The 27,611-nt window shown below is 42.1% G+C and overlaps 1 protein-coding gene across 1 annotated transcript; it reads right to left on the bottom strand.

Annotated features, from left to right (window-relative positions):
* Positions 1 to 11,379: 11,379 nt before the first annotated feature.
* E2F8 (E2F transcription factor 8) lies at positions 11,380 to 27,295 on the bottom strand. Its single transcript, XM_008148981.3, has 12 exons — positions 27,235 to 27,295; positions 25,029 to 25,307; positions 24,496 to 24,652; positions 22,498 to 22,812; positions 22,138 to 22,299; positions 20,314 to 20,451; positions 18,502 to 18,705; positions 18,097 to 18,184; positions 17,317 to 17,848; positions 13,605 to 13,737; positions 12,427 to 12,821; positions 11,380 to 12,053 (listed from the first exon to the last, which is right to left on the bottom strand). The coding sequence occupies exons 1-12, from the start codon at positions 27,247 to 27,249 to the stop codon at positions 11,871 to 11,873; spliced, it is 2,601 nt and encodes an 866-aa protein (XP_008147203.2). The 5' UTR covers positions 27,250 to 27,295; the 3' UTR covers positions 11,380 to 11,870.
* Between the last annotated feature and the right edge of the window lie 316 nt (positions 27,296 to 27,611).

The raw sequence follows: 27,611 nt of genomic DNA on the forward strand, positions 1-27,611 counted from the left end.
AGGAGAGAATAAAGTGGAAAGGTCATACATGAAAACAGTTTGGAGAGGAAGGAGAGATGCTTGGATGTTGAGTTTTAAGCTCAGGATGTTAGGGAAGGCATTCTTACAATATGTCACGGGTACAAAGAAAATTGGGAATCCTCAAGACGGTGAGTGGACCTGTGTCACTGGCTCGTGCTGGGTGCTATGGCAGTTTCCTTTTGCATAACAAGAAAGCGCCCCCCACCCTCCAACATTCTGAAATGCTGTTTTATCCATTTAAAAAAGCTTTGTTTTTTAGAGCAATTTCAGGTTCACAGCAACATTGAGTAGAAGGTACAGAGAGTTTCCATACACCCTCTGCCCCCACATGCCACAGCCTCCCCCATTATCAGTTTCCTGTACCAGAGTGGCACATTCAATCAATGAGCCTCCACGGATACCTCATTATCATCCAAATTCCATAGTTTACATTAGGGCTCACTCTTGATGGCTTTTTTTTTTTTTATTGTTGACACTATTACAGATGTCCCACATCCCCCCACCCCTGCCCCTTGCTCATCTCTACCCAGCCCCTCCCTCCACCCCCTGGGCCCAGCCTTCACCACACTGTTGTCTTGGTCCACGGGCTATGCATATATTCTATGAGTCTCAACAAATGTATGATGATATGTATCGACAATGATAGTATCATACAGAATAGTTTCAATGCCCTAAAAATCCTCTGTGCTCTATCTATTCACCCCTCCTTCCCCCCTAACCTCTGAAAAATGGATCTTTTTATTGTGCCCATAGTTTTGCCTTTTCCAGAATGTCATATAGTTAGAATCATACAGTATGTAGCCTTTTCTGATTGGCTTCTTTCACTTAGTACTATGCATTTGAGGTTCTTTCATTTCTTTTCATAGCTTGATAGGTGATTTCTTTTTACTGCTGAATAATATTCCATTGTCTGGATGTACCATAGTTTAGTTAGTTATCTAAAACTAAGTGAGCCATGAAGGATATCTTGGTTGCTTCCAAGCTTTGGCAATTATGAATAAAACTTCAATAAACATCTGTGTGTAGGTTTTTGTATGAATATAAGTTTTCAGCTCCTTTGGGTGGATACTAAAGAGTGGAATTACTGTATTGTTTGGTAGCAATATGTTTAGTTTTGTAAAACAAACAAACAAACTGATTTTCAAAATGGCTGTACCATTTTGTATTCCCACCAGCAGTGAATGAGCGCCCTGCCTCGGGAGCTCTCCTATTGCTCCACATTCTTGGTAGCAAAAGGTGTGTGGTGGTATCTCATTGTTTTACTTTTCAGTTCCCTAATGACATATATTGAACATCTTTTAATGTGATATTTGTCTTCTGTATATCTTCTTTGGTGAGGTGTCTTTTCAGGACTTTTTCCCGTTAAAAATGTTTTTACTGATTTTAAAGAAAGAGGAAGGGGGAGGGAGAGAGAAAGAGAGAGAGAGAGAGAGAGAGAGAGAGAGAGAGAGAGAGAGAGAGGGATCGGCTGATTCCTACATGCCCCCTACTGGGGATCAAGCCTGCAACCCTGACTGAGAATCGAACCAGTGATCTTTTGGTGCACAGGATGACGCCCAACCAACTTAGCCACACCAGCCAGGGCTTGCCCATTTTTTAATTGAGTTGTTTATTTTCTTGTTGTTGAGTTTAAGAGTTCTTTGTATATTTTAGATAACAGTCCTTTATCAGATGCCTTTTACAAATAATTTCTCCCAGGCTGTGGTTTGCCTTCTCATTCTTTTGTCAGTGTCTTTTTGCAGAGCTGTTCTCATTTTTAATAGACCCATTCCAGCAAAATTCTACTTTTGAATTGCTTTAGCAGAAATTCCACTTATCCAGAAATTTCTTTCTAGCCTGTAGAAATAGGCTTTGTTCCGTTTGTATTTCCTTGACCTAGGAATTAATAGAAATAGAAGAACAATCATCTGTGATCAAAGCCGAGTTATAACTTGCAATGTGTGTTTCAAATATCCATTGAGGGGATGTCTTGGGTTGGCAGACTTTAACCCAATTTCTTTTCCTTTTTTGTAACCCAATTTGTTAAAAGTACTTTTGCTACATCTGAAGTCATAGACCAAGGGGTTCCAAAATATTTCATAAACCTTCAGGAGATAAAATTTATTTCTTGCTGAGTATACATACTATGATGACAATGTCTGTCCACTGTAATGTGAACTAAGTAGATGGCAAGATGCTTTGTGATTGATAAACAATTTCCTGAGAGGATTAGCTGGAACCTAAGAAAGGTCTCCTGTTTACTGGAAGATGGGAGGATCTTGCCTCATGAGTATTTAAGTGGTCAGTGTAGTAAGGAGCTCTAGTAACAGAATGCCATAGTGGTGGAGGGTGGCCAAGTATATGGTATGACAGCTGTGGATATTTTTATAGATGTGGATCCTTTTATAGATGCTGAAGATGGTATTGGTGGTTGTGTTACAGTTATCGTTGACTTGTTTGGTGATGTTTCAAGTATATGAATTCCTTCTAGTGAGTTCTCCCCAAATACTAGAATTTGAAAGTGTTGCAAGAACTCTCAGAGGCTATAGAGCCAGTACAGTTGATAGTCATGAGACCCTGTAATTTTTTCAGTCTGCAAAGGAAGATTGCATTATGCCTTCTCTCCTATGTGTGTGAAGGCAGATATCATGGGACTGATTTCAGTAAACAAAAAATTTTTCCTTATAGATCCTATGCTAATTGAAACTTAAACATCATGTTTTATTTGGGAGATTGGGAAGGAATATTGACAATGAAGATCCTGTTCTGGGAAATGATGAATCATAAAAACATGCCATGTGAGGAATAGCTCAAGGAACCAGGCACATTTACTCAGAGAAAAATTGGTGATGGTGGGAATATGAAAATGTGTAGCAAATCTCCAAATATCTGATGAACTGTTATATATATATATAGTGAGAAAATTGGTTTCAAGAAAGGGAAAACCTCGGACCAATGAGGATTGTTGCTGCAGATAGGCTGATATTGTTTCAATATAGAAGAAAATCATTGAGCTATCTAATAACATAGTGAATCCCTTTTCACTTTGTGGCAATAAGAGAAAAATTACAGAATTTTTAGAGCTCACTGTGGAAAAGATTAGTCCAATGACTCCTGACTGCCTGAGGGCTGAGATGTTTAATATCATGGTAACCTGTAACCCATTCATACCATTGGGAAGCTATGTAGTCATAGGACCAGTGGCCTCTGAAAAGATTAATTCCCCATCACAGAAAATCTTCAAGCAGAGTTTGGAAACAACTCACATGAGATGTTATAATGGCAATTAATTTTTTTAAATATATGTACTTTTTATGTATAGTTTTATGAATTCTGAGAAATGCATGAACTCACATAACCACCACCACAATCAAGATACAGAACAATTCCACCATCTTCTCCAAATTACTTTGTATTAACCCTTTGTAGTCAAATCCACTCAAATCCCTAACTGTTAACCACTGATCTGTACTCTAACCCTCTAGTTTTGCCTTTTCTAGAATGTTATGTAAATGGAATCACACAGTGTCCAGCCCTTTAAACCAAATTTCTTTCACTTAGCATAGTGTATTTGAGATTCATCCATGTGGTGAGTTATCTTCCATTGTACACATCTACCATAGGGCTTATCCTTCTCCACTTGGAGACTACTTGAGGGACTTTTAGTTTCCATTCTGGCATGTAGGGACCTTGGAGGTCATTATTCCATTCTAACAAGTAAGAGCTGAACAAGTTGAATATCAACAACTTTTCTTAGAGCCATCAGAAAATTGAGATCACAGGATAAACTGCTGCCCCCCAAATTGGAGAGACAAGCAGGTAGATACCAAGAATCACGATTTAGGAGCAGAAACTCCCAAGTATAAACCTCCATGGGAACCAGTACCAGGTTTCTTTACCCAGTACATGATGTCCAGCAAGGTTGTTAGAATTATTAGTCCAGGAATTTAAAACAACTTTCATTAATATGCTAAGAGTGTTAAAGGAAAAAGTAGACAATATGCAATAACAGATAGGTAATACAAGCAGAGAAACAGAAATTCTAAAAAAGAATCAAGAAGAGATGTTAGAATTCTTTGGTTAATCTCTTTCCCCTACCCCCCACCCAGTTCTGAAGTTAGTCAGTCTATTGCATGCTCTGGATCTAGTTTGTTCATCAGTTTATTTTGTTCATTAGATTCCACATAACAGTGAAATCATGTGACACTTGTCTTTCTCTGATTGGCTTATTTTGTTTACTGTAATACTCTCCAGGTCCCTCCATGCTGTCTCTAAGGGTTAGAGATTCCTCCTCCTCCTCCTCTCTCTCCTCCTCCTCTTCTTTCTCCTACTCTTCCTGCTGCTACTTCTTCTTCTTCTTCCTCTTCCACTTCTTCTTCTTCTCCTCTTCTTTTTGTTAATCTTCACCTGAGCCATTGATTTTTAGAGACAGTGGAAGGGAAGGAAAGAGAAAAACATCCATGTGAGAGAGATATATTGATTGGTTGCCTCCCTCACATGCCCAGGGCCAGGGACCAAGCCTGCAACCGAGGTATGTGCTCTTGACCGGAATCGAACCTGAAACCCTTCAGCCAACCTGGCACTAACTTGAAGGCCCAAAGTTAGGGTCCAAGCTGGAAATTTGGGAAGCTCTTGTTGAGATGATCTCCAAGGTGTTTTCCAAGTCAGAGATCCTCAAGCTCTATATTATTTAGAATATTCCATTCATAAAGCTGCTTGTTAGTGAGGTGCCAGTTTGCTCACTTCCTTCAAATGTCTACCTGAAGCTCTAGATCACATAGGTCAGTGGTCGGCAAACCGCGGCTCACGAGCCACATGTGGCTCTTTGGCCCCTTGAGTGTGGCTCTTCCACAAAATACCATGTGCGGGCACGGACGTACAGTGCGATTGAAACTTCGTGGCCCATGCGCAGAAGTCGGTTTTCGGCCTGGGCGAGTCTATTTTGAAGTGGTTCTAACGCCAAGCCACACTCAAGGGGCCAAAGAGCCGCATGTGGCTCGTGAGCCGTGGTTTGCCGACCACTGACATAGGTCATCTCAAATATTGTAACAGAACAGCAAAAAGAAAATAGAGAACTGGTAGAAAAAGCCAAGATATTAAAACCAACAGGAGAATAAGTGGACTCACAACCTGTAAGATTAGTTTTGTGGAAATTACAACTTCTTGCAATAATAACATCAGCAGATTCTAAATCTGCTTTATGTGGTGTTAGCCAGGAGGAATGCCATGGAGGCTCAAGTCTGAGGATTAGTGGTTTCATTAAGAGCCTCCTTTCCTCCGTAGGATTAGCCCTTTCCATATATTTGACAAAATTCTTTTGGTTGAGTGCAGTTTCTGCTTATATGCTAGGAATTACTAGTGAGTTTAAATTTACTTGTCATAAAAGTTTATTTCTAAGGGACTTCCGAAATTATTTGAGCTCGTTCTAGAATGACAGAAGAAGAAACCAGCCCTGCGAGGTTAAGTGCCTTATATGGGGGTCAGAACTAGGATGAGCAGTCAGACTTTGACTCCCGGGCCATGCATTTTCTAGCTGAGCTGAGCCAGGTGGGATCCGGGATGCAGGGTCTTCTGGCCTGGTCACTGAGCTGGGTCAGATAGCTGTAGTGGAATGTGGCTGAGTTCCATGCAATACATTTGTAAAGGGCACTTTGACTTAAAAAGGTTTTAGCCCCTGGATTTTCGGCTATAAACATATTGGCAACCAAAATAGCCCCTAGTTTATAAAGTTCAAACTAGCTGACACATCCTATTCCCTGGACACTGGGCAGTAGATAGTCCCTGCCACCACTGGAACTCCCCCCACCCCATTTCTTTTCAAAAGTGCCACATGGTATTGTATAGTCAGGTTTTAATCAGGGAAGCAGACCATGATGAGTTATGAATAAGGCATTACTCATAATTGGAAGTTATGAAACAAGTTAAAGTTAACTGTTTGTTTATTTGTTTTGTTAATCCTCACCCAAGGATATTTTTCCATTGATTTCCAGGGAGAGTGGAAGGGAGAGGTAGAGACAGAGACAGAGAAACATCAATGTGAGAGAAACACATGATTGGGTGCCTCCCACACATGCCACAACCAGGGCCAGGCATCAAGCCTGCAACCGAGGCATATGCCCTTGACTGGAATCAAACCTGGGACCCTTCAGTCCTTGGGCCAATGCTCTATATTCACTGAGCCAAACCCGCTAGGGCAATAAGGGATTTCTAATAGAAATGAGACCTTGTGCGATTGATTGTAGGAGGAGCTGTGGAAGTGAAAGTTAGGAAGGTTGAATTGGAGAATCAGAGCTGTCGCCAACCAGTCAATCAGTCAATCCAAAAGGCCAAGCATTCCTCTTTTTTGCTAACTCAAAAGCACAGCCACACAGGAAGGGGTTTTTGTGTGAAAGGTTGTTCTGGCTTAAACGAGTTGAGTGTAAATCACTGTAGGCAGCCAGCCTGAAATAGAAATAGCTGTCCCACCTTGGGAGTAATGCTCCCGAAGCTCTGTTCTCATTAGTCATGAACAGTCTGGAGTCAGCCTGTTTCACCCCAGTCTGAAAACACGTGACTGCTGTCATGTGATGAAGCTCTGGAGTGCGGTGTTCTGGAACCAGCATGGGCTTTGTCACCAGACATACCGACAAGTACATGCTGGCTTTGCACACATACTGTGTGACTGCGACATGCTGCTTATGCCCCTTGTAAAATGGGGCCACTAGTAACGACCTCATAGTATTGTTTTGAAGTAGGTATAATGGTAGGTGCTCAATAAAAATTATTCTTTTCATACCTCAAGTCTCACCCTTTCCCCTAATAGATCTAGGATGCATCCTGTTTCTCAGGATATCTCCATGTAGAAAGGCTCTTATTGTCTGAGTGTTGGATTTTGATAATGAATACAGGTGTATAATTTATATTCAGCATCCCTGGCATCTCATCAGGTCCCAGATTCCTAGGATCAACAAGTTTGGATTCCTGTGGACCACGAGAAAGACCACTGATGGGCAAGGGAAACACCTGGGAAGAAGCTCATTGCTTTCACCCCACAGGGGAGAAACAGAGCATCTCTTAAGTAGTTACAACTGTGGTCTTGGAATGGTGTATAGAAGCGAGGGTGGTGCCTGCAGTTCCCCTGGAATCCTGCAGTTTTCCTGGGTCAGGAGATAAGAATTAATAATGAAAGTAGAGGGAAGAGGAAAGTTGAAGCTGATAAAAAAGAAGTTGGAGACAGCACTAGCTGGTTTAGCTCAGTGGATAGAGCATCAGCCCATGGACTGAAGGTTCCCGGGTTTGATTCTGGTCAAGCGCATGTACCTCAGTTGCAGGCATGATCCCTGGCCCTGGTCAGGGAACATGTGGGAGGCAACCAATTGATGTGTATGTTTCTCTCTCTCCTCTATCCCATTCTCTTTAAAAAATCAATGGAAAAATGTCCTCGGGTAAAGATAACAAACACACAAAAAGTTGGAGATAAAGAACCATAGAATCAGAACTTGAAAAGTATATTCTAGAGCCATTCATTTCAGGAGGATATAGACCTACACATTTAATAGCCCCCAAGGCATGATTCTATCATAGGTGGCCTAAATTGTTTATTGGAGTTTAACAAAACAATAGTGCTCATGTGTTTCTTAAACATGAAGGAAAAGTTAAATTATATTCAAGGAACTCTATTTAGGAATCTGGGAAGCTTATTTTATCATTTTAGAAAGATTTTAATCAATAGTCTCTAAAATAAAAATGTTTTCATTTAAGATAAACTTCTAGAAGATTCATACACAGAGAATCTTTTATTATCCAAAGTAGGGTAACAGGCATGATTTTGCATAACACAGTGCAGAGCATAGGGTAATAATCGAATAAATATTTTAAAAATAGAATTCAGTATTTACAGGACAAACCAGTCTCTGAGCCTAACGTATGAACTATGGAAGATTCTCTTACAGCCTTTCAAAATGCAGTTAATTACTTGGCTGTTGGAGGACACTGATAATACATTACCTACCTATAATTTTCTGCAAAATGTTGACAATCATGACAAGTCCACATTTAGTTACTTATCCGACTAAGTAAGTAATTGACCTGAATGCATAGGAAATTGAGATGTAAAACCACTTCTTTAAAAGTTAAATAAAAGGTTATACTCTTTTTTTAAAACATACAATAATGACATGTATACTTCCAGCTTATCTCCTACTTTAGGCCCTCAAGTATTGAAAACTACCAAGTGGCGATAAATACTATAAAGAATCTACAGTCCACCCACAGTCTCCAATATTATTAATAGGATTGCTCAGACAGCTTATATGCTTAAGTTTTGGAAATCTCCTTATCCTTTATCTGTAGGAACACGAATCACTTGAAAAGGACAAGGCTGAGAAATGTGTTTTAAAGCTGGGTTTAATATATATATATATATTTTATTTTTTCCCCCCATCAAATTCTGTTGCTCTAGTTTCCTAGATTCATTGTGCCTTTTATTTCAACTATTTCCCTTCCAGGTATTTAAAATGGCACTTTGCATTCATTTGAACATAGGTGAGTTGCTTGCATTTTCTGGTGAGATAAGCATATCTGAAGGCTTTTTCTCTTCACTTGTTGGCCAGGGAACAGAGAACTAACTGGTATGGGGATTGGGAAGCTTTGGCTTTGGGTCTCCCTCTGTGATTTGTAAGGGTCCTTTGGTTACTAGGCTCACAAATGATTGGCAACTTCAAGCAAAGGGAATTTATTGGAAGTATACAAAGGCCCACAGAATGGATGGAGGGCTGAAAATCAGGTTTGAATGTGGGCAGGTGCCAAGGCCTTTCCAGAGGCTGGGAAGCAGGAACTCCAGCAACAAACTTTCAGGGGGACCAAAAAGGTGAGATCATTGCTAAGATGAAATGAAACATCAGATTCCAGGGAGGCTGGCCTAGCCTGGATGACAAGCCCACCCTTGGTATAGAGATGAGGGGCCTCCAGTTACAGCCCACTGTAATTCCTTAACTGGAAATCAGAAGGCAGTTTGAAGACAGAAATTGCATACCAGGCCAATAACTTTGTCCACTACTGTGTTATTTGGCATCTTTAAAGTTGCTTCCAGCTTTAAACATGGGCATGCTTCTCCCATGAAAGCCTTTGGGGTTATCACGCGCCCCTGATGTTTGCATCTATGAATGCCTATGAAGCCAGTGAACAATAATAAAACAAATTGGAAGAAGACAGTTATGAGCACTAGTGTGTTGTATTAGTTCTCTATTGCTGCATAACAGCATTACCACGAACTTAGCATCTTAAAGCAGCACACATTTATTCAATTACAGTTCCCATGCATCAAGAGTCCGGGGACAGCTTAGCTGGGTTCTCTGCTTAGGATCTCATCAGGCTATAGTGAAGGTATCAGGGTTGTGATCTCATCTGAGGCCTGACTGGAGAAAGAACCACTGGCAAGGTCACCTGGGCTGTTGGTAAAATTCAGTTCCTTGTAGCTCTAGGTAGGACTGAGGATTTCAGTTTTTTCCTCGTTTTTGGCTGCAGGCCACCCTCAGCTCAAAGAGGCTGCATACAGTTCCTTGCTATGTTGGGTTCCCCAACGTGGCCACTTGGATTCCTCAAAGCCAGCAAGGGAGAGACTCCAGCAAGACAGGCACTACAATCTTATGGAAGCACATAATTGTGTGCATGTAATCACGCCATCCCATCACCTTTACCGTGTCTATTGGTTAGAACGGATTCGTAGGTCCCACATATACTCAAGGGGAGGGAGTTGCATAGAGACGTGAATACCAGGAGGTGGGTGTTGGAGCAAACCCATGAATCTGTCAGAGTGGCAGAACTGAATGGGATCATCCCCAGAGCTGCCGTGGAGTCTAACATACCTCTTTCTGTGCATCTGGTTTCCCTAAATGTCAATACTGGGGAGGTATCTCATGTGGAAAACTGAGTGGGGCAGAACAACACCCGGGTCTCCAATCTCTCCAGCTCAGCTACAGGGAAGGGGAGGGATGTAAAGAGCTTCTAGTTGGTGTTTCCCTCGAAGTTGTCTGTACGCAGTTGAATCTCATCGCCTCCACTGAACTATATCTTTTGTCTGTATTTACCATTTGGTAATTTTTTTTTTTTATTGCATGAAAATTCTTTCATTTATTCACATGTATATATTGTCTCCCTCAACTATACAGGTGTGAGCAAAAGCAGGGTTACAGTTGTGAGTACATGAAAGTTTATTCTTGTATTATTATGACAACTGCAAACCTACTTTTGCTCACCCCTTGTATTTTATAAATAAGCACCTAAAGGCAGGGGCCATTTCTTCTATCAGGAACCATTCACATGTCTTTCAAGCAGTGTAAAAGGCAGAGGCACTTTGGAATAGCTCATATTGGTTATCTAGTGGTGAGAAGGAAGAGGGGATAATGTGAAAATCTCTCCCCTTTTAGTTGTACTTGGTTATGTTAAAAAAAAAAAGTATATTTGAAAGGGGTGACCTTACAAATGCTCCGATTACCCTGATACAATGCGCTTGGTTTCTACCAGAGTTGCTAGGCTTGCACATGGAGGCAGGTGAATAATGGACAACGAGGGCCAATAGACATGGTTGAGTGTGACTCTGGACTTATTGCTTTAATTTCTGAGAGCCCCAGTGACCTCATAGTCCTAGCTCATAGAGGGAGTAGCTTTAAAAACTGAATTAACACAGTGCCCGGCATACAGTAAACATGTGGGAAATAGATATGATGATGATCCTTGAAGACCCTGACCTGGGAGGGCACGTGTCAATTCTCAAGTTGCAATTCGTCCCATAACAAAGGAAGGGCAAGGTGATGCGCACTCAGCACATTGTAGCTCATGTCTTCTCCTGGAGCTCGAGGGAGTTAGTGTAGAGCCTTGAGTGTGGAGAAAACCAGAAACTGCTGCTTTCCCCTCCCTGGAGCTGGGTCATTTGGAAAGTATGGTAAGAGGACTGTATTGCAGCCCCTCCTCTGTAGACAGCAGGAGGCCTGGGGTAGATGCTGGTGGTGCCAGGGCAGGGTAGCGAGCACCCCAGACCCCCCCTTTCATTTCTAACCTCCCTGGGTATGAAGGGAAGCACAAGACTTAGCTTGGTGACCTTGACCAAGCAACAGAATCTCTGAAGCCATTTTCATTTCTGTAAAAATGAAGCCAATGGAAGATCACACGAGAGACAGAATGTAGGAATATTTGGTAAACTTTGCGTGTCTAAGGGAACCCAGGAGGAATGATGCTCCACACCAAGAATTTGCCCTTGAGGTCAGTGAGATAAATTTTCATTTTCTTCCCACAGTGCCCTAAGTGGCCAAATGAAAATGTTAAATACATTTTAGAAAAGTTTTAATTTCAACGATTTATGATTAAAAATACATTTATAAATAATTTTTCCATAGACTTGATTGAGGATTGTTGCAAACTTTACAAAAAGACAGACTGCAACAAAAACAGATTAAAATTACAAAAAATATAGCTATAGTCCTATTTAAAAATACATTATACATCACAGCTTTTTCTTTGTGCAAAGTTTAAGAGAATGCTGTGTTAGGCATGTCACATATTCACTCAAAGGGAAGTAAACTTTAATACAGTTACTTTGCATAATGGTATAGGCACAGGTGAAATAATTCATTCTTTTCCCCTAGAATTTAATATACCTTAGTTCAACATTTTACTTTTATTTTTTAGGATTAATAATGAATTTAGCTTAATACAAATATATATATATATGTATGCGTGTATATGTAAGAAAATAAGTGTTTGTTTTGAAATTAAGTAAACCCTCAACGTATTTACAGTTAGTATTTTCAGGGAATGTGTTCTCCAAACGAGTCTGAGTACATCTTCTCTATTAAACAACTCTTTAGAAAATTAAATGAAGCCAAATTTGTCGATTAATGGACATCCTCCGTTGAGACTTCCAGTTTTCGCTGTGGGACAAAGAGAGCTCCTATGGAGGTTTTATTAGCACCATCAAAATCCATGCAGGGTGAGCCCATCGATTTCACTGGTCCACCTGGGGTACGGAAGAAACTTTCGGCCACTAACTGTGACCCTTTGGGTGTGACTGGAACAGGCTGATTGGAAAGAGAGGAATGGAAAAAAGAAGTCAAACCCACACCACAGACAGGTATGCTCTAACTCTAGCAGCATTTACGAGACTGGACTGGAAGGCCATGTCACACGTGGGAGCCCAGCATATTTTGAAATCGGCTAGGTAAGCCTGGATGACTTTTACATTCTCAACTATTTTTGTTAAGGCAAGAAAAGAAGCTCACAGTAAAGCAATAATATGAATTCCTTGCACACTTTTTCCAGGCTTGGAGAGCAGGCAGGCCTTCAGCCTCCTCACTCCCCCATCCTTTCCCTCTCCAAAGAAGAAAAGCAAAAGCAAGTCTGACATTTGGGACATAATAACCCCAGGAAAAAAGTAAGTGGAAATACTCTCACCTGCTGTGCCCCCATCACAGCAAGGGACTGTCCATTCAGTTGGTTCTGGCCCAGGACCGGAGAGTTATACCGGGTGGCCCTTCCTTGTTGAGTGCCTGCATGTTCTGGTACGACACTAACAGCCTCTATTCTTGGAGACATGGGAAGAGTTCCGGGCCCGGAGCTGGCAGACACCTGCACACTGGAGGAGATGAGCCCCAAGTGCTGCAGGGTGAAGTTTACAATGGCCGAGCTTGGGTGCTGGACGGGAATGGGGTGGCTCGAAGTGAGAGCCGGGCTGTTCCCTACAGGTATGGCCGCCACGGAAGTTGGTGAGACCATTAGCTTCAAAGGTGTTACATGAAAAGAGGGAAAATTAACAGCAGTGAGTTCAGATGATGTCACTGGAATAACACCTGGGAAGAAAAGGAGGGAAAATATCTTAAAAGCACAGGCATTTGTCCAAGAAGCTTACAAGGCTTAAGTAAACTTGAGACTGACCCCATCTATATATCTATCTATCTATCTATCTATCTATCTATCTATCTATCTATCTATCTATAAATATAAAACCCTAATATGCAAATAGACTGAACGGCAGAACAACCAAACAACCGGTCGCTATGATGTGCGCTGACACCAGGGGGGCGCGTGCAGAACATGGCAGGCGTTGGCCACAGCAGGTGAAGCAGGTGAGCGGGGGCGCCAGACAAGGTGGGGCACTGGTTGCTGTCATCGGGGAGAGTCTCTGGTGGTTACTGAAAATTCTTTGCTCCCGTGCACCGCGGTCCCACCTGGTGCTGGCACCTGCTGCCAGCAACAGCCCTGCTCGCCCCTGAGGGCTTCTCCATCCCCCACCCTGCTCCTGAGGGGCAATCGGGGCAGCAGCTGCTGCTCGCACCTGCTGACGGCACTGGCCTTGCTCACACTGCTGGCACCAGCCCCAATCACTCCACTCTGTCAGCAGGTGCGAGCAGGGCCGCTGCCATCAACGCATGGGAGCGGTGGAGGCAGGAGCGGGGCTGCCAGCAGACAGGAGACTGGGGGCCGCGGCGGGAGGGGCTGGGCAGGAGCGCAGAGGATGGGCCAAGACCCACCCTTGTGCCCACCGCAGCCTCGTGGCCCACAGTTCCTTCCAAGGTGCACGAATTCGTGCACTGGGCCCCTAGTGTTTGAATAAATGCTTGATGTACACTCACCTGCAATCGGGGAGCTGTAGATCCTGTGGTTTGGGGAAAATGTACCTGAGTTTTCTTTACTAGACAAAAGGGACTCTGCCCCCAGGGATGAGCACTGGGTGAGAGGGATTAGGTATCCCGATGGGAACAGTGTCTAGAAAAAAAGAGGAAGGGTTTATTTTACACACAAATACTGGAAGAAAAATGGTCCTGTGCCTCTTCCAGGACTAATATACCTTGATGGTTGTCTCATTAGACTGATGCTTCCCAACAGTAGGGCTATAGGCAGGACAGCTATACAGCTCCCTGAAGACAATGTCCCTCCCTCCCATTCCAACACTTGTCCTGAGTCATACAAACCATGAATATTTTTTCCATTGATTTTTAAAGACTGGAAGGGAGGCAGGGGAAGGAGAGAAGGGGAGAGAGAGAGAGAGAGAAACATCAATGTGAGAGACATTGATTGGTTGCCTCCCGCATGAGCCTTAACAAGGGCCGGGGATTGAACCTGCAACCCAGGTATGTCCTTGACCAGGAATCGAACCTGTGACCCTTCAAGTGTGCAGGCTGGTGATCTAACCATTGAGCACACCAGCCAGGGCACAAACCAAGTGTTCTTAAATGCCCTCTGTGGTCTTAAGAAGGGTCCTAACGGTACCACTGAGTCTGCTTAGAGGAGGATTCACCCAGCAGATCCCTTTCACACCGACATCCTAATTCCTGCTCAGACTCCTTGGTATCATGTGGTGCTAACTGTGGGAACCAAGTGAATGCAGTTGGACACCATAGGGACACTGTTATGTTATTATAGATTGTTCTTGAATTACATAGAATGGTATTTCCCAGAGTATTCTGAAGTACCCTAGTTTCAGGGGATGCAAGCAGGCACCGCTTGAATCATGCTCAAGTATGTTTGGGAAATGCTGAATTCACAGGAAAATGGTGTTTTAATTAGAGAATTTCTTTAATAGTGGCATGCATTGTAAATCTCCAAGGGGGAGCCTCCAGCCTGTAGCATTTCCCAGGCTATCTGGCAACTAAATCTTTGGTAGTATTGGAATTCAGAGAAAACACATTTTAAGAAATGTTGATTTAGAGAAGGGGGTTGCCAAACTATGGGCCAAAAGCCAGCCTCCTGTCTGTTTTTGTAAGTAAAATTGCATCGGAACACAGCCATGCCTATTCATTTATGTATTGTCTATAGCTGCTTTTCTATTTTCTTTTTACCATGGCAGAGTGGAATAGGTACAATGGCGACATATGGTCTACAAAGTAAAAAATACTTACTATCTGGTTCTTTACAGAATGATGTTTACTGATCCCTGATTTAGAACAAAGGAGTTATACAACTACAGATTTGTTTCCAATACTTTAGGTTCTAATGATTATCAAGAAAACATGCATATACTATTACAAACTAAAGGGCACGGCACCAGAATTCAAAAAATTAGGTGAAAAAAAGAGAACGGATTCATTCACATGAGAGACTCAACTGCCATGGAGCAAAAGCTTTTAGGCAGTAACATTACAGACCCAATGGAAACGGCCCGAGTGTTGGGCTGTGCGCATCCTCCCCGTGCCTGCTAGATCACCGTACCTGACCAAACAGAGAAAGCCCAAGAAGCCTGCTTCGGCTTTAGCCTGAGCGGGACTGGCAATAGCTGAAAGCAGCTCTTGTAAACGTGTGTGTGTGTGTGTGTGTGTGTGTGTGTGTCCAGATCTTTCTTCGGGACATTGTTAAAACAACTGTCTACACTTTGATCTAGCTGTTAATAGTCCTGTCTTTTCTTTGGGAACCAGTCAGTTCAGAACCCACAATGCTAAAAGTGGACCACAAACTTTCAAATTTAGTTTCTTAGCTGCTTGGCACTGCTCATTCTCTTTACTAGTAGGTTCCTTGAAAGCTACAGAGATAGAAATTGTTAACGAGTGAATTTAGGGATTTTACAAATCCTCTTAGCTATTTTGCTATTGTTAATCATGCTCTCGTAGTACAAGTTGCTGGTTTAATTCTTTCAAGTCTTCAGCAAAACCTGTAGTACTCTACTACTAGTTATTTTTCAGTTTTCTATAAACTACATTCATCATAACATCTTTTAGCCTACAATGCCAATTCCCTTTTTGAAAAAAAAACACCCAAAGAATTATTAAATGAGCAGGATGAATGAATTTGACATATTTCAACTTGCATGTTATGATCTCATCTAGCCTACGTTAGCCCTCTTACCCCCTCTTCCTATTACACATCCTATTTTATTTTCACTGTAGTTCTTATTATTAATTGGTATGTTTGTGTTATTTGTATACTGTCTTCTCTCCACCCTCAGAAGTGTAGATTCTCAGTAAATGTTTGGTGAATGAATTAATACACAAATTAACACATTTTCTTTGTTCTGCTCAGTTCATGCTAAAAAGAAATGGTCAAAATGAAGTCACAGAGATGAAAAAAGAAGCAGGGGGACATGGAAAATCTATCCACTGAAAACCCTAATCCTGAATAATTAAGTGAGCAACAGGAGACCATTATTAAATTACCCCATTGGCCCGAAGAGATTATGGACCTCCCCCCAAAAATCCAATCAGGCACAAGCCTTGTAATTTTCTCCCTAGCATGGATATTACATACAAAATGATACTATACTAAGAGATTTTGAACGGTTACCATGAGGCCATCCTAAGGGAAGACTTGACAAACTCTAAAGCCTCCTTAATAGTAAGTTACAGATAATACCCTTCATCTTATAAGAATCACATCCCTTTTACATATATCATCATGTAATAAATTCACCTAGCCTCACAAAAACTGTAATAGGGCCCCGCGGCAAGTATTCCAAAGGTAACCATCACCAAAGGAAGGTGCTGGGTTCGGTTTGGTTTGGACCACAGCACAGTGTTTTATACCCGGTAGATGATTGGGAAAAAACTGGTGGAACAAATTTGTTATAGATGCGGGAAAACAAGATGTAGAGAAATAAAAGAATGCGAGTTAAGCAGCGACAGAATGAGAGAGTAACATCTGCTCCCACATTGAGTGGTGCTCATTCTGTGATCATGTCTTTCACAAATAATTGTCCTAAGGGAGGAAAATGAGATAATGTATGTAAAAGTGCCTAATCTTCCTGACATCCAATAAATGTTAATTCCTTCTTGAACTATACTCCACCTAGAAAAAAATGATTGGGAACATCACAATCCCTAGAAACCAGTGTCTCAAATATACTTACAAGTTAAGATTTTTCTACTTACACAAAATAGAAATTTTGGTTTCGATTTTAGAAAGTAAAAACAGGGGGAACAATTTATCTTCTAGGCAACAGGTGCCAGTTACATGACATCAAACAAACATTAGGCACTGACTCAGAAAGTAGGAGTCACTGGAACCCCATGTATCCATCCATTCATTGGGGGTTACATCTGCTTGTAAATTATTTAAGACTTTCATGACAGGTGTTTGCATTCGTGTGTGGTGGAGAAATGGACTAAGGACAACCACCCATGGTGCTTTAAAAAGACAGCAAATAATCTCTTCCTCCAAAGGCTAAAAATGTCCCTGCCATCGTCCCAGCCAGGGGATTAGCTGTCTGGGGCTTTGTTTGCATTACGGATGCTAAGGAACAGTTCCTTGTCTTCTGAGAGACTGCTCTTTGCTCTGGTAGATTTCACAAGCCACCAAATCCTCCTCTAATCAGTTGGGGAGTTCCTAATACTTTGCACATTGCAAGGGTGTACTTACTGTGGAGACATTTTCAAATCCTGTTAGGTTCTCTTTAAATTTCTTTTTGGAACCACCGTCTTCGAGCATGCTTGCCCTCTTTGAGCCTCTCTCTCCAGCAGATTCTGTGTCTCCATTCTGTGCACCCTGTCTCTCCGGCATGGGCAACAGGCTAACTGGCCTGATGGAGACATTGGGCTTGGTGGCATCATTGGCTGCTTTCTCGGTGGTGGCATCTGTGCAGTCTTTTGGTCTCGTAGCTTTAGAAGAGGGGTTAGGGCAGACTGTCGGGCTCAGGCCTTGGGGCGGCATCATGGTGTGGGTATGGGCAGGCTGCAAGTAGATGGCATAGGACGGGCCCGAAGGGGCTTGAGGTAGGATTACGGGCACCGCCGATGACAATGGGCTGGGGAACAAAGGGACCACCCCCAGGGGCTGGATGAGGGGCGGTGCTGGGAGCTCCGGCTCAGCATTCACTGAGGAGTCCAGCGGGGCCACTGGCTTGCAGTGCCCGGATCTGGCCGGCTGTGGTTTTGCTTTCTTTCTGGATTCACTAAAAGACAAGATTTAAAACATGACATAAACACATTTTCTCTAAAATGTTCTACCACTTTAGACTGTCCCAGATGGAAAGTCTTGCTTTTATGAAACCAGCAGATAGTTTCTGTAATATTTTGCTGTGAGTTTCAGAAAAAGACTATCTCCCCAGTTTCCAAGGCTAGTGCCTTTTCTTACATAAAGTAAGTAATCCCAATGATGCAGCTACATCCTTCATCCCACCTACCTTGATTGCCAACCTACCTTGATTGCTCTTCTAACTGCATTTTGCAAATCGCTGCGAGCTGAGCCATTTTACTTGGGAAGGGTTCAGAATTCTGAGAACTCTCAGCTGGTAAAATAGAAAGAAGGGGTGTGGGTGTTGGTCAAAGCGAAAGAATAAATGCTCACACAGATGACAGATCATCGAAGCCCAATGAACACAAAAAAATGCATCTCCCTCCAAAGCACACAGCAGTTAAACGAAAACCCCCCACAAACTACTTATCCTCTAGTAATTAGAGTCTAATTCATGCATAAGTTAGGCTTCAAGGGGGGTTAAGCATATGGATATGGAAACAATTCTCCTACAAGTCCCATAGGGATCTAAAAAAAATCAGGTAACAAGGACTTCTTCTGAGCAGAGCCCTGACATGATTAAAAACACACCTTTGCTGATCTTGATAGGGCTACTGGGAGCAGAACTGATCTTTCTCCGGTCACTTTCTATGCTCTTTACCAGTTTGATAAGAGATGGGTGCCGAGTAAAGTTTGGCTTCCTATGTGTGGAAAAGAGGTTTTTGGCACAGTTCTCTATTGAAGGCTGCCTCACTTCCACGTCCGAGGTGGAGAAAGAAAGGACAGGGTTCACACCTGAAAGAGAAAAGGGCAGGGCGTTAAATCGTGAGCGATTCATCTTCCTCTTGGGATGTAAGGTCAAAGCGCAGTTCTAACGTGATTTTAGGAATTAAGTGGCAGCAGTTCTAGATCACCAATCACATGCCAGACACTGCGTTATGGGCTTTTATTTAAATAAAACCTTGAATTCTGAGATAAGATTTCACACTTAACATTTCGAAAACCCATTGTAACTTATAACCAGTGGTGTGCTATGGCATAATTATCAGTTGTTTTTCTCTTATTGATATATAAAAAATTGTGCATCTTATAATCAGTGGTCTTTTATTTTTTTAATCCTCACCCCAGGATATGTTTTTCATTGATTCTAGAGAGGAAGGGAGAGGGAGAGAAAAATTGATGGGATGCCTCCCATATGCACCCCAACTGCGGATTGAACCCACAACCCGAGTATGTGCCCTGACTGGGAATCGAACCCACGACCCTTCGGTGTATGAGAGGATGCTCCAGGCCACGGAGCAACATTGGCCAGAGCATCAGTGGAGTATTAGTCTGATGAAATACGGTGACCCTCACTGCTATGGACTGAATATGTGTGCTCCCCCTAACCCCCAATTCATGTCAAAACCTAATGCTCAATATAATATTAGGAAGTGAGGCCTGTGGGAGGTGCTAAGGTCATGAGGGCAGAGCCTTCTTGAATAGGAGCTCCTCTTCCCTCATGTGAGCTTACAACGAAAACTTTGACCTTGGACTTCCAAAACTGTAAGAAACAAATTTCTGTTCTTTATAAGACACTCAGTCCATGGTATTCTGTTATAGCAGCCTGAACACACTAAGTAAGACACTCTCAACCACTCCACGAGGGAGGTACTTCTCAGGAAATGCATCCCCATTCAGATCTTAACCAATGAGGCATGGTCTCTCAGCTGGTGGAATGTGGGTCTGGGATATGAACTCCACCAGGGTGGCCCCAGAGCCTGCACTACAGATCCCTGTGGCAAAGGACCTCTCTCTGAGATTACATCCCACCTCACAATAACCTCACAAAGGCGCCACGGTTCTCCCAACTTTGCAGGTGAGGAAACCCAGCCTTGCAGGGGTAACGTGCCCAGGGCCATACAGCTAATAAGTAGCAGAGCTGATACTGGACACCAAGTCTCCCTCTGCCTCCATGGCTCATGTTCTTGCCACTTTCTAACACTTCTGTGCGGGAGCTTTGGTGGAATGCAGTGTCAGAATCCCAGAGTTGAAACGGAGACCAGGATACTGACCCCAGGATGAATTCATCTCATATTCTTCATGTGGACAGGCTCTGTCATGGTCACTGAGAAGCATAAGAACGATAGCAATAGTATCTTATGTTCTGTGGTGCTTTCAACTTTTCCAAATCCTTTCCCATTCAGCTTCTACCTCCTGGGCACTGTGTGGGAGGTGGGTATAAACCTTGGTTTGATGATGGGGCCAGTAGCCAGACCTTCCTTATTGGCACTCATCTTTTCATTTATCCTGTATATGTTCTTTCCATGTGGAGTGTGGGTAGGCAGGGGAAGGGAGAACAATCCCTAAATATGTGTTAATTCAAAACAATGAAGCAAAGAATTTAAGAAAACAGATACATACCACTGGGATTAGGACCGATTTCTGGGCCTGTCCATTTAAAAGCTGGTTTTCGGCCTCTTTCTTCAGTAACGTGAACTTTCTTGATGAGATCCAGGCTACTCAGAACATTAGCTATATCATACAACCTCCGAATTTTTGCTGGGGAGAAAAAAATTCATATACACCACTTACTGGAATAATGAAAGATCAAAGGACTTTGCTTCCCAAGGATTTCATATATTCAAAGAGCCATCTGATCCTAACCATCAATGTCAGGCAGAGAAAAATGTGACTCTTTTAAAGTTAGCCTAGTGATACTGCTTTAGTTAAAACAAAAAGTAGTTTTAAATATTGAAAAGACTCAGTGACTGCTGGTACTGAATTGTGAAATGACAGAAGCGTGTGTTGAAAAAGGAAAAATGACTGAATGAGATCACCCTGTCAGGAACATGTCACAGATTTTTTGACAAAAAGTCACCATTACTGGGCCATCTCCTAATGAGGATTCAGAAGAATTTTATGAACAGAAGAAATAAAGCATTAATGATAAATGCATTGCTTTCCTGCTTGTGAGAATTTATAACAGTAAGACTGACTTAATATCATAAGTGTGGAAAGTTCCATAGTCCATCAAAATTTGTAAATTGTTAGACTGTCCTAATATGATATGCAAAGACTAGATTTATTAATTCTACAGATCTTATATATATGAACAAGTTTTGTTACAGATAGTCTGCTTTTACCTCCAGCTTGGTAGTACAAAATTATAAATCAAGCTGCTTCTTCCTAGCCACGCCAGAAAATTCTGAGTTCCCTGGGGATTTAGCAAATTATACACCTGCAGTTCCTGGAATGGTTTCCAAGGCTGTGACTAACCAGGGAAATGAAGAGCTGAAAACTGGTGACTCAGAAAAGCAGGCAGCTCATTTGTAGTATCAGGACGTGTTTTCTGAATTTGCAGATCTCCCAAGCCAATTGTCGGCATTATTGCCTTTCTCTCTACTTAGTTTTATCTTGATAGAGCCACTATCAACCCACGGATGTCTGAATATCCTTTCATGAGACCAGTACAGCTCTTCAGGGATGGGAAGGGGTATTTGTGACAGCCCCCAGGTGTTCCCATAGCCTCTGCTGTTGCTTGAGGTAGCTCTTCCTCACCATACAGCTGGGTCCCCAAAGTGTCCCTTGCTCAGGCTAGCCTCATTCCCTACTTAGTGGTCTGCTAATGCCTCCTGGCGAGATGGGCGTGCAGCACACCCCTCCCCGTCTGCTAAGCACTCTTTTCCACACCCTCTCTCTGCCTTCATGGAGGATCCTACAAAGTCTGTTATAGATGTGAGGGCAGAACTCTGTGCCAGGAATCCAACCTATAATCCTATTCCAACTTTGAGCAAATATTTTGGGCCAAAACCACTCTTTCAACCTGGCAAACCGACTGTGCCGCAGTTCACTTCTGGGGACAATTTTAGAAGTTATTTGTACTCTGACACATGAGAGACAGTGGAAATAGCAGAGACCCGGGTTCCAGTCCCACTTTAGTTTACTGCTCATTTAGACTTCAGGCAACCACAGATTGTATACTAGTAAAATGCGACAATGCTACAGTAGCAAACAAGGTAACTTTTAACAAACTGTCAGACAAATAAGAGTAGTTATATGCATATCTTTTGGGTCATACACATTAGTTAAAACAGGATGGCCATGGCTTCTGGGGAGAAGTGACGATACAAAAGCAAAATTAGAGAAGACCTATTTATATAGCAAATATATTTGGAAATCAGTTTGTAACAGAGATTCTATTTTATTAAGAATAGGTCCAAAAGTCCACGGAGTCATGACACTTACTTTTAAATTTGCTTTTATCCAAATCTTCCACGTGGTCCTCTCCAATTAAAATCTTGGCAGCAGTTTCTAGGCTCACTATCTGAGGCGATGACACCAGAAACAGCATCACAAATTTCTGGCTCATCACTCTTAAAGACTTGTCTTTGCGGCTGTTTACAGAGGCTTTGAAGAAGATTGAGGATTAGAGAATTAAAATGCATGAAGGGACAAAAGTGACTTCTAAAGTAGCAAGGCTAAAAATACCACCACCTGACCCGACAGTTGACAACTGCGGCATTTTAGCACGGAAGGCAGCAGTAGCTTCAGAGCAGTGTTTCCGAAGGAACCTCCTCTTTAGACCTTGTGACTATCAGCTCTCACCTGCTCGAAATTCCACTCCAGGGAGTTCGACAAAACACATGTCTGCGTGCCCGTTTTGGTCCTTGTTTGCCTTGGTGACATGATCCTCTACACTGCAACTCTTACTGAAGTCAAACTCTTGTTCATATTCCTTCTTCTTGATCATCATGATTTGCTCGGCGTATCTGTTTTCCTCCCCGACGATTTTCAAAGCCCCCAGGGTTTTGTTGAGATTATGCCGCCCGTGCCAAGTGTACCTGTTTTTGGCCAGGCGGCTCACCATGTGTAAACTCTCTAGGACATTCACGATATCGTAAATGCGTCGACGCTCAACATCTACAAGGAATGAGCAGCTGTATGTTACTAGGATCAGATTTTGGAATGTGTACAGAATTGAATAACTTTTTTTTCTTCCATGGTTATTTGTCAGTAGGTTCCAGATGTTACAACTTATTTACACTCAACAAGGGTGAAGATGAGAAAGACATGTCCCTACTCTCAAAGGGTACAAATTCATTGACATGAATTAGAGATGCCATTTATTGAGGGTCTACTGTGTGCCATACGGCTTTAAGAAATTTCTAGCCTAAACGTGTGAGGTAGGTATTATCCTGCACACTTGAATGAGGAGGAAATAGAGGCTCAGGCTGGCTAAGTGGCTCACCCCAGGGCACAGAGCCAGTAAGTGGCAAAATCAAATCTTTAATACTCCAAATACCACACTTTACAACCTGTTTTTTTTCTGTTACTTCCCCCCCCTCCCGCCACACACACACACACACACACACACACACACACACACACACACAGACACACGGTTGTCATATGATAGCTATAAGGTGCTGAGGTTTCTTACTGTTCCTGGAACCTACCACATATGCCTTTGCCTGAAGGCCTTGGTGCTGGGCTATTCCTCTGCCTGGAATCCCTCTCCCAGATGTCCTCATGGCTCCCCACCTCAGTTCTTTCAAGTCCTTGCTCAAATGTTACCTTGTCAAACTGAGGACCTGACTGCTTACTTTAAAATTGCAAAACACGCCCCCAGCACTCCCGCTCAATCCTTTTATCCCGGTCCACGTTTTCTTTTTTCCATAACATGTATGATCTTCTAACTAATATACGTTATAATTTCTCATTAGGTCCTTTGAATAGTGTCTATTGCTCCCACTAGAATGTTGATTCCATGGGAGCAGGCATTTTTCCTTTTTGTTCACTGTTATCACAAGTGGCTACAACACTGCCTGGCACATAGTAGGCGATCAATAGATGCCTGCTGAATTACAGAGTACATCCGACATAGCTACAATGATGTAGGTGAATCGATGACTATCAATGGCATATTCTTAAAATGTGAAGTAAAATTAACCTTTATAAACATGTATTAGATCAAAACTTTATGGCTTAATAGCTATATATTAAAATATCCTGCATATCTCTTTGACGTTTAAGATACTTTCATGATTAAAAAGGTGCCCCAAATTTGCCTTAGACCTCTTCTTAGCTATAACTAGATTTGAGTCTTTAAAGAAAGGAGTAAAAGGGGGCAGGGGGGACACAGTAATTTTGCCAAACGCTCAGAAAACGCATTGGTCCTCATAATAGCGTTGAGCGGCAGGGAGCGCTAAAGCCCTGCTCCTCCCCACCCAAGCTGATGCTCATCATAAACTGTGCAGACAACATTCCACAGCCTGGCTTTTCAACCACAGAGCCAAGAGAGAAGTTCCAAGTTGTAGCTGATATGAAACAAGTCATAAAACAATGCTGCCTTCCTTTAAAGCTGCAGAGCTTTTGAAATGCAGTCCCAAGCAATCTCCATTGTGATTTTTTGCTTGTTTTAAGACTCACTGACATTGGAAACTATATGCCTTTATTCCTGAACTAATAGGGCTTTCGAGATTCATAATTCTCTGTGGCCTTCTTTGTGTCACTACAAACACTGTCTAGATGAGTGTGCGTCTGAAGGCGTAAGTCCACGAAGTCACTTTTTTCACCATTTCAGTGAGCTGTTTGCATACTTACTAAGTTCCTCAGCTACTTCGTCAAGACAGATGTCATTATTCACAGCAGGGTTGGGATAGTTAGGATATCGTGCTAAGAATTTATGACACAATAATCCTAAACTTTTCTCTTTTCGACTTGGTTGGGATTTCTCACATTCGTCTCCTGATAAGTGTTCCTACAAAGGAAGAGGTAAATATGTCTTATGAAATCAAGTTTGACAGATATAGTAGGGGCATCTGCATTCTATGACTAACACTGGTACGAGTGCTTTGTTTAAATAGCTGCAAAATTAGGGGGTTTGGCGGGGGCCGGGGGGCGGGAAGTATAAGGTGTGGAGCCAGTATAAGCTGTGTGGCAGATCTAAAAGGGAAGCTTGAGCTGAAAGTAAGTCCAAGGTTCAGAATTACCAGTGCTATAATGGATGGGGTCCAAATCTTTCTCGTGCTTTGGAGGTAATAGTCTGGGGATGGCGATACATTATATTGCTGGCATTTCTGCAATAGCTACTCTTCTCCTCCCCCCCAAATCCCTTCAGTCCTCTGCAAACCTACGTGTAAACAATCTTTGGGCTTAGGTAATCCATTTCTGTTGTTGAACAGCCCCCTTTTCTGATCTCTGTTGCGGATCTCGGGGCTCACGGCACTGATGAGCATTTTCAGGTTGGCTGTTGGTGTCCAGGGTTCTCCCTGGGAGATTTCCTTGGGCTTGGTGGGTGTGGTTAAAGGGCCAAAGTCAGGCTGGATCTCTGCCAACACTATATTTGCTGTAGTGGATTCTTTCAGAGGTGTTTTCATCTGTCCCCTTTTATGTGGCTCAAAAAAGAGATTTTCCTGGTTTAAAACAATAATTAAATTCACTGTAAAACAGGATTTATCAGATAGCTTTTGACTCTAGAAATTATACAATAGAATATTGCTACGGGAAAGAGTGCCAAAGGAGGTTGCAGAGTTGATTAAATTAGTAATGATATTGAAACCTGTCCTTTTAAAAACTAATGCTCCCATTTTTTTAAAAATTTTGCAACAAAACATGGATTTAATTTTTTTCATCTCTTGTTCCAAGGATTAAAAAATTTCAAAACTTACGTATTTTTAACTTTTTATGTTGTAATAATTTTAGCTTTAGAGTCAAGTTGCAAAGATAGCAGAGAGTTCCTATACCTTTCACTCAGCTTCCCCTAACACAGCGGTCGGCAAACTGCGGCTCTCGAGCCACATGCGGCTCTTTGGCCCCTTGCGTGTGGCTATTCCACAAAATACCACGTGCAGGCACGCATGTACAGTGCGATTGAAACTTCGTGCCCCATGTGCAGAAGTCGGTTTTCGGCTCTCAAAAGAAATTTCAATCGTTGTACTGTTGATATTTGGCTCGGTTGACTAACGAGTTTGCCGACCACTGACCTAACACAAGTGAAACTGAAATAAGTAAAGGTCTCCGTTGCAGAAACAATGTCCCATTCCTCTGTGTAACCAGCACAATGGCTGCATGCAGTAGGTGCTCAGTAAAACACCACTGATGTAGAAGAGTCAGACAGCCAAGAAGACGAGGGTGAGGGCTAGCATGTGGTCAGACTTGCTGGGAGCAAAATCCAGTAGGGAGCTAAATCCAGAGTGCCAAAGAGTAGGATTTCTGACCAGAAAAGGCTGCCCTTTGAATATCTACCCCTTCACTTTACTGATGGAGAATAAAACTAGTTACTCAAAGTCACAAAGCTTCTCCCTGGCAGTGGGGGAACTGCTACTGAGGCGTAAAAGGGTAAATTGACAACAGTTCAGAAATAAGACTAATGGAGACCATGTTTCTTCTACTTTTGGACACTGGGGACCCCACACATCCTTCCAATCTATTTTTAAAGAAAATGCTTGGAATGGCAATAAGCGAAAGAATAGAGAGACACACTAATTCCTCAGTGACTTTAGAAACAAAGATTAATGGGACTATTTTGTATGCCTGTGACTCCTTAGGATTATCAAGTGCTTTTCCGTTTGTATTTTCACCAAATCCTATAGTCCCATTCTGCAGAAGAGGACAGCCAGGCTTCGAGAAGTCACACCCGACGTGAACCCTCAATCCAACTATGGCACTCTTACATAAAGCCATGTAAGGTTTCCAATGGGAAACCCTCCTGAGCATGTGTACTGGAGAGGCGCTCACCCAGGAAGGGATTTTTCTAAAGGCTACTCTCCTTAGCCTCAGGCTATCAAAGTAACCGCCAAATCCGCCATTTTCTCAGTTGACTAATATATAAAACTTTTAGGAAATTTGCACATTTCTTTTTTTGTTAACTTAGCAGTCATTGAACACCAGTCAAGACACTCCCACTGACAATTCTTTTGCAATTTTACAAAAAAAATTTTTTTACCCCTTAGAGTGTTTGCAGACCCTATAGTTAAAGAAGCTGGTGATTCAGTAGAAAATTATCTTAAAAAGAAATCCAAACTTAAATCATGTCAAATGCCCTTTCTGAATTCCTTTTGTTCAAAAATTCTCAGAAATATCATAATGAAACTAACAAATTTTACTATTCTTAAAAATAACTTTTCTCTCTGCTTATCTCTTTGAGACTTAAGATTATTTTAACTCTGGGCAACTGTCTTCCTCTTCAAAAATTAAATTTCCCTTCCTTATGGGTTTTTACAGAAGCCAACTAAAAGAGGATGCAAAATTATTAAGATATTGGATATTGAAAAATTATGAGTTAAATTAGGATGATAATTTATTTAAAACAAAGAATAAACACTGAAGTTAAAACGGTACCTTTTCGTTCTCCATCCTGTAAATTTCTCATACTTTTAGAGTTTTTAAAAAAATTAAAAATCTGAAGTTCCTCCAAATATCCTGATGGTTCAGGTGGTCCACACAATTCTATTAAAATTTAATATCCTGAAAGAAAAAAGGAAATAGCAAAATTAAAGAAAAATCAAAGCAGGAGATCCACTGAAAATTCCTTCGCAGACACCATAGGCTACAGAAACAAAGACTAACGAAAACTGACAATCTGCATTTACATTTTGTTCCAGACCAGAGATAGCCCCATCGGGCAGGGAACTACATCAAACGCCTGTAAATTCTCTCAGCAAACGGATCCGCTGTAATGAGACTTCAAGCAACCCACAGAATTTCCAGTGACAGCC

The sequence above is a fragment of the Eptesicus fuscus genome, chromosome 13 (assembly GCF_027574615.1).
Source record: "Eptesicus fuscus isolate TK198812 chromosome 13, DD_ASM_mEF_20220401, whole genome shotgun sequence".
NCBI lineage: Eukaryota > Metazoa > Chordata > Mammalia > Chiroptera > Vespertilionidae > Eptesicus > Eptesicus fuscus.

Excerpts from the sequence above, each read along its gene's own strand:
- E2F8 (XM_008148981.3), bottom strand. Across the intron at positions 20,452-22,137 it reads GGATAAAAGCAAATTTAAAA|CAAAAATTCGGAGGTTGTAT; the intron begins GTAAGTGTCATG and ends TTTTCTCCCCAG. Across the intron at positions 18,706-20,313 it reads AATCGGTCCTAATCCCAGTG|GTGTGAACCCTGTCCTTTCT; the intron begins GTATGTATCTGT and ends TTTCTCTTTCAG.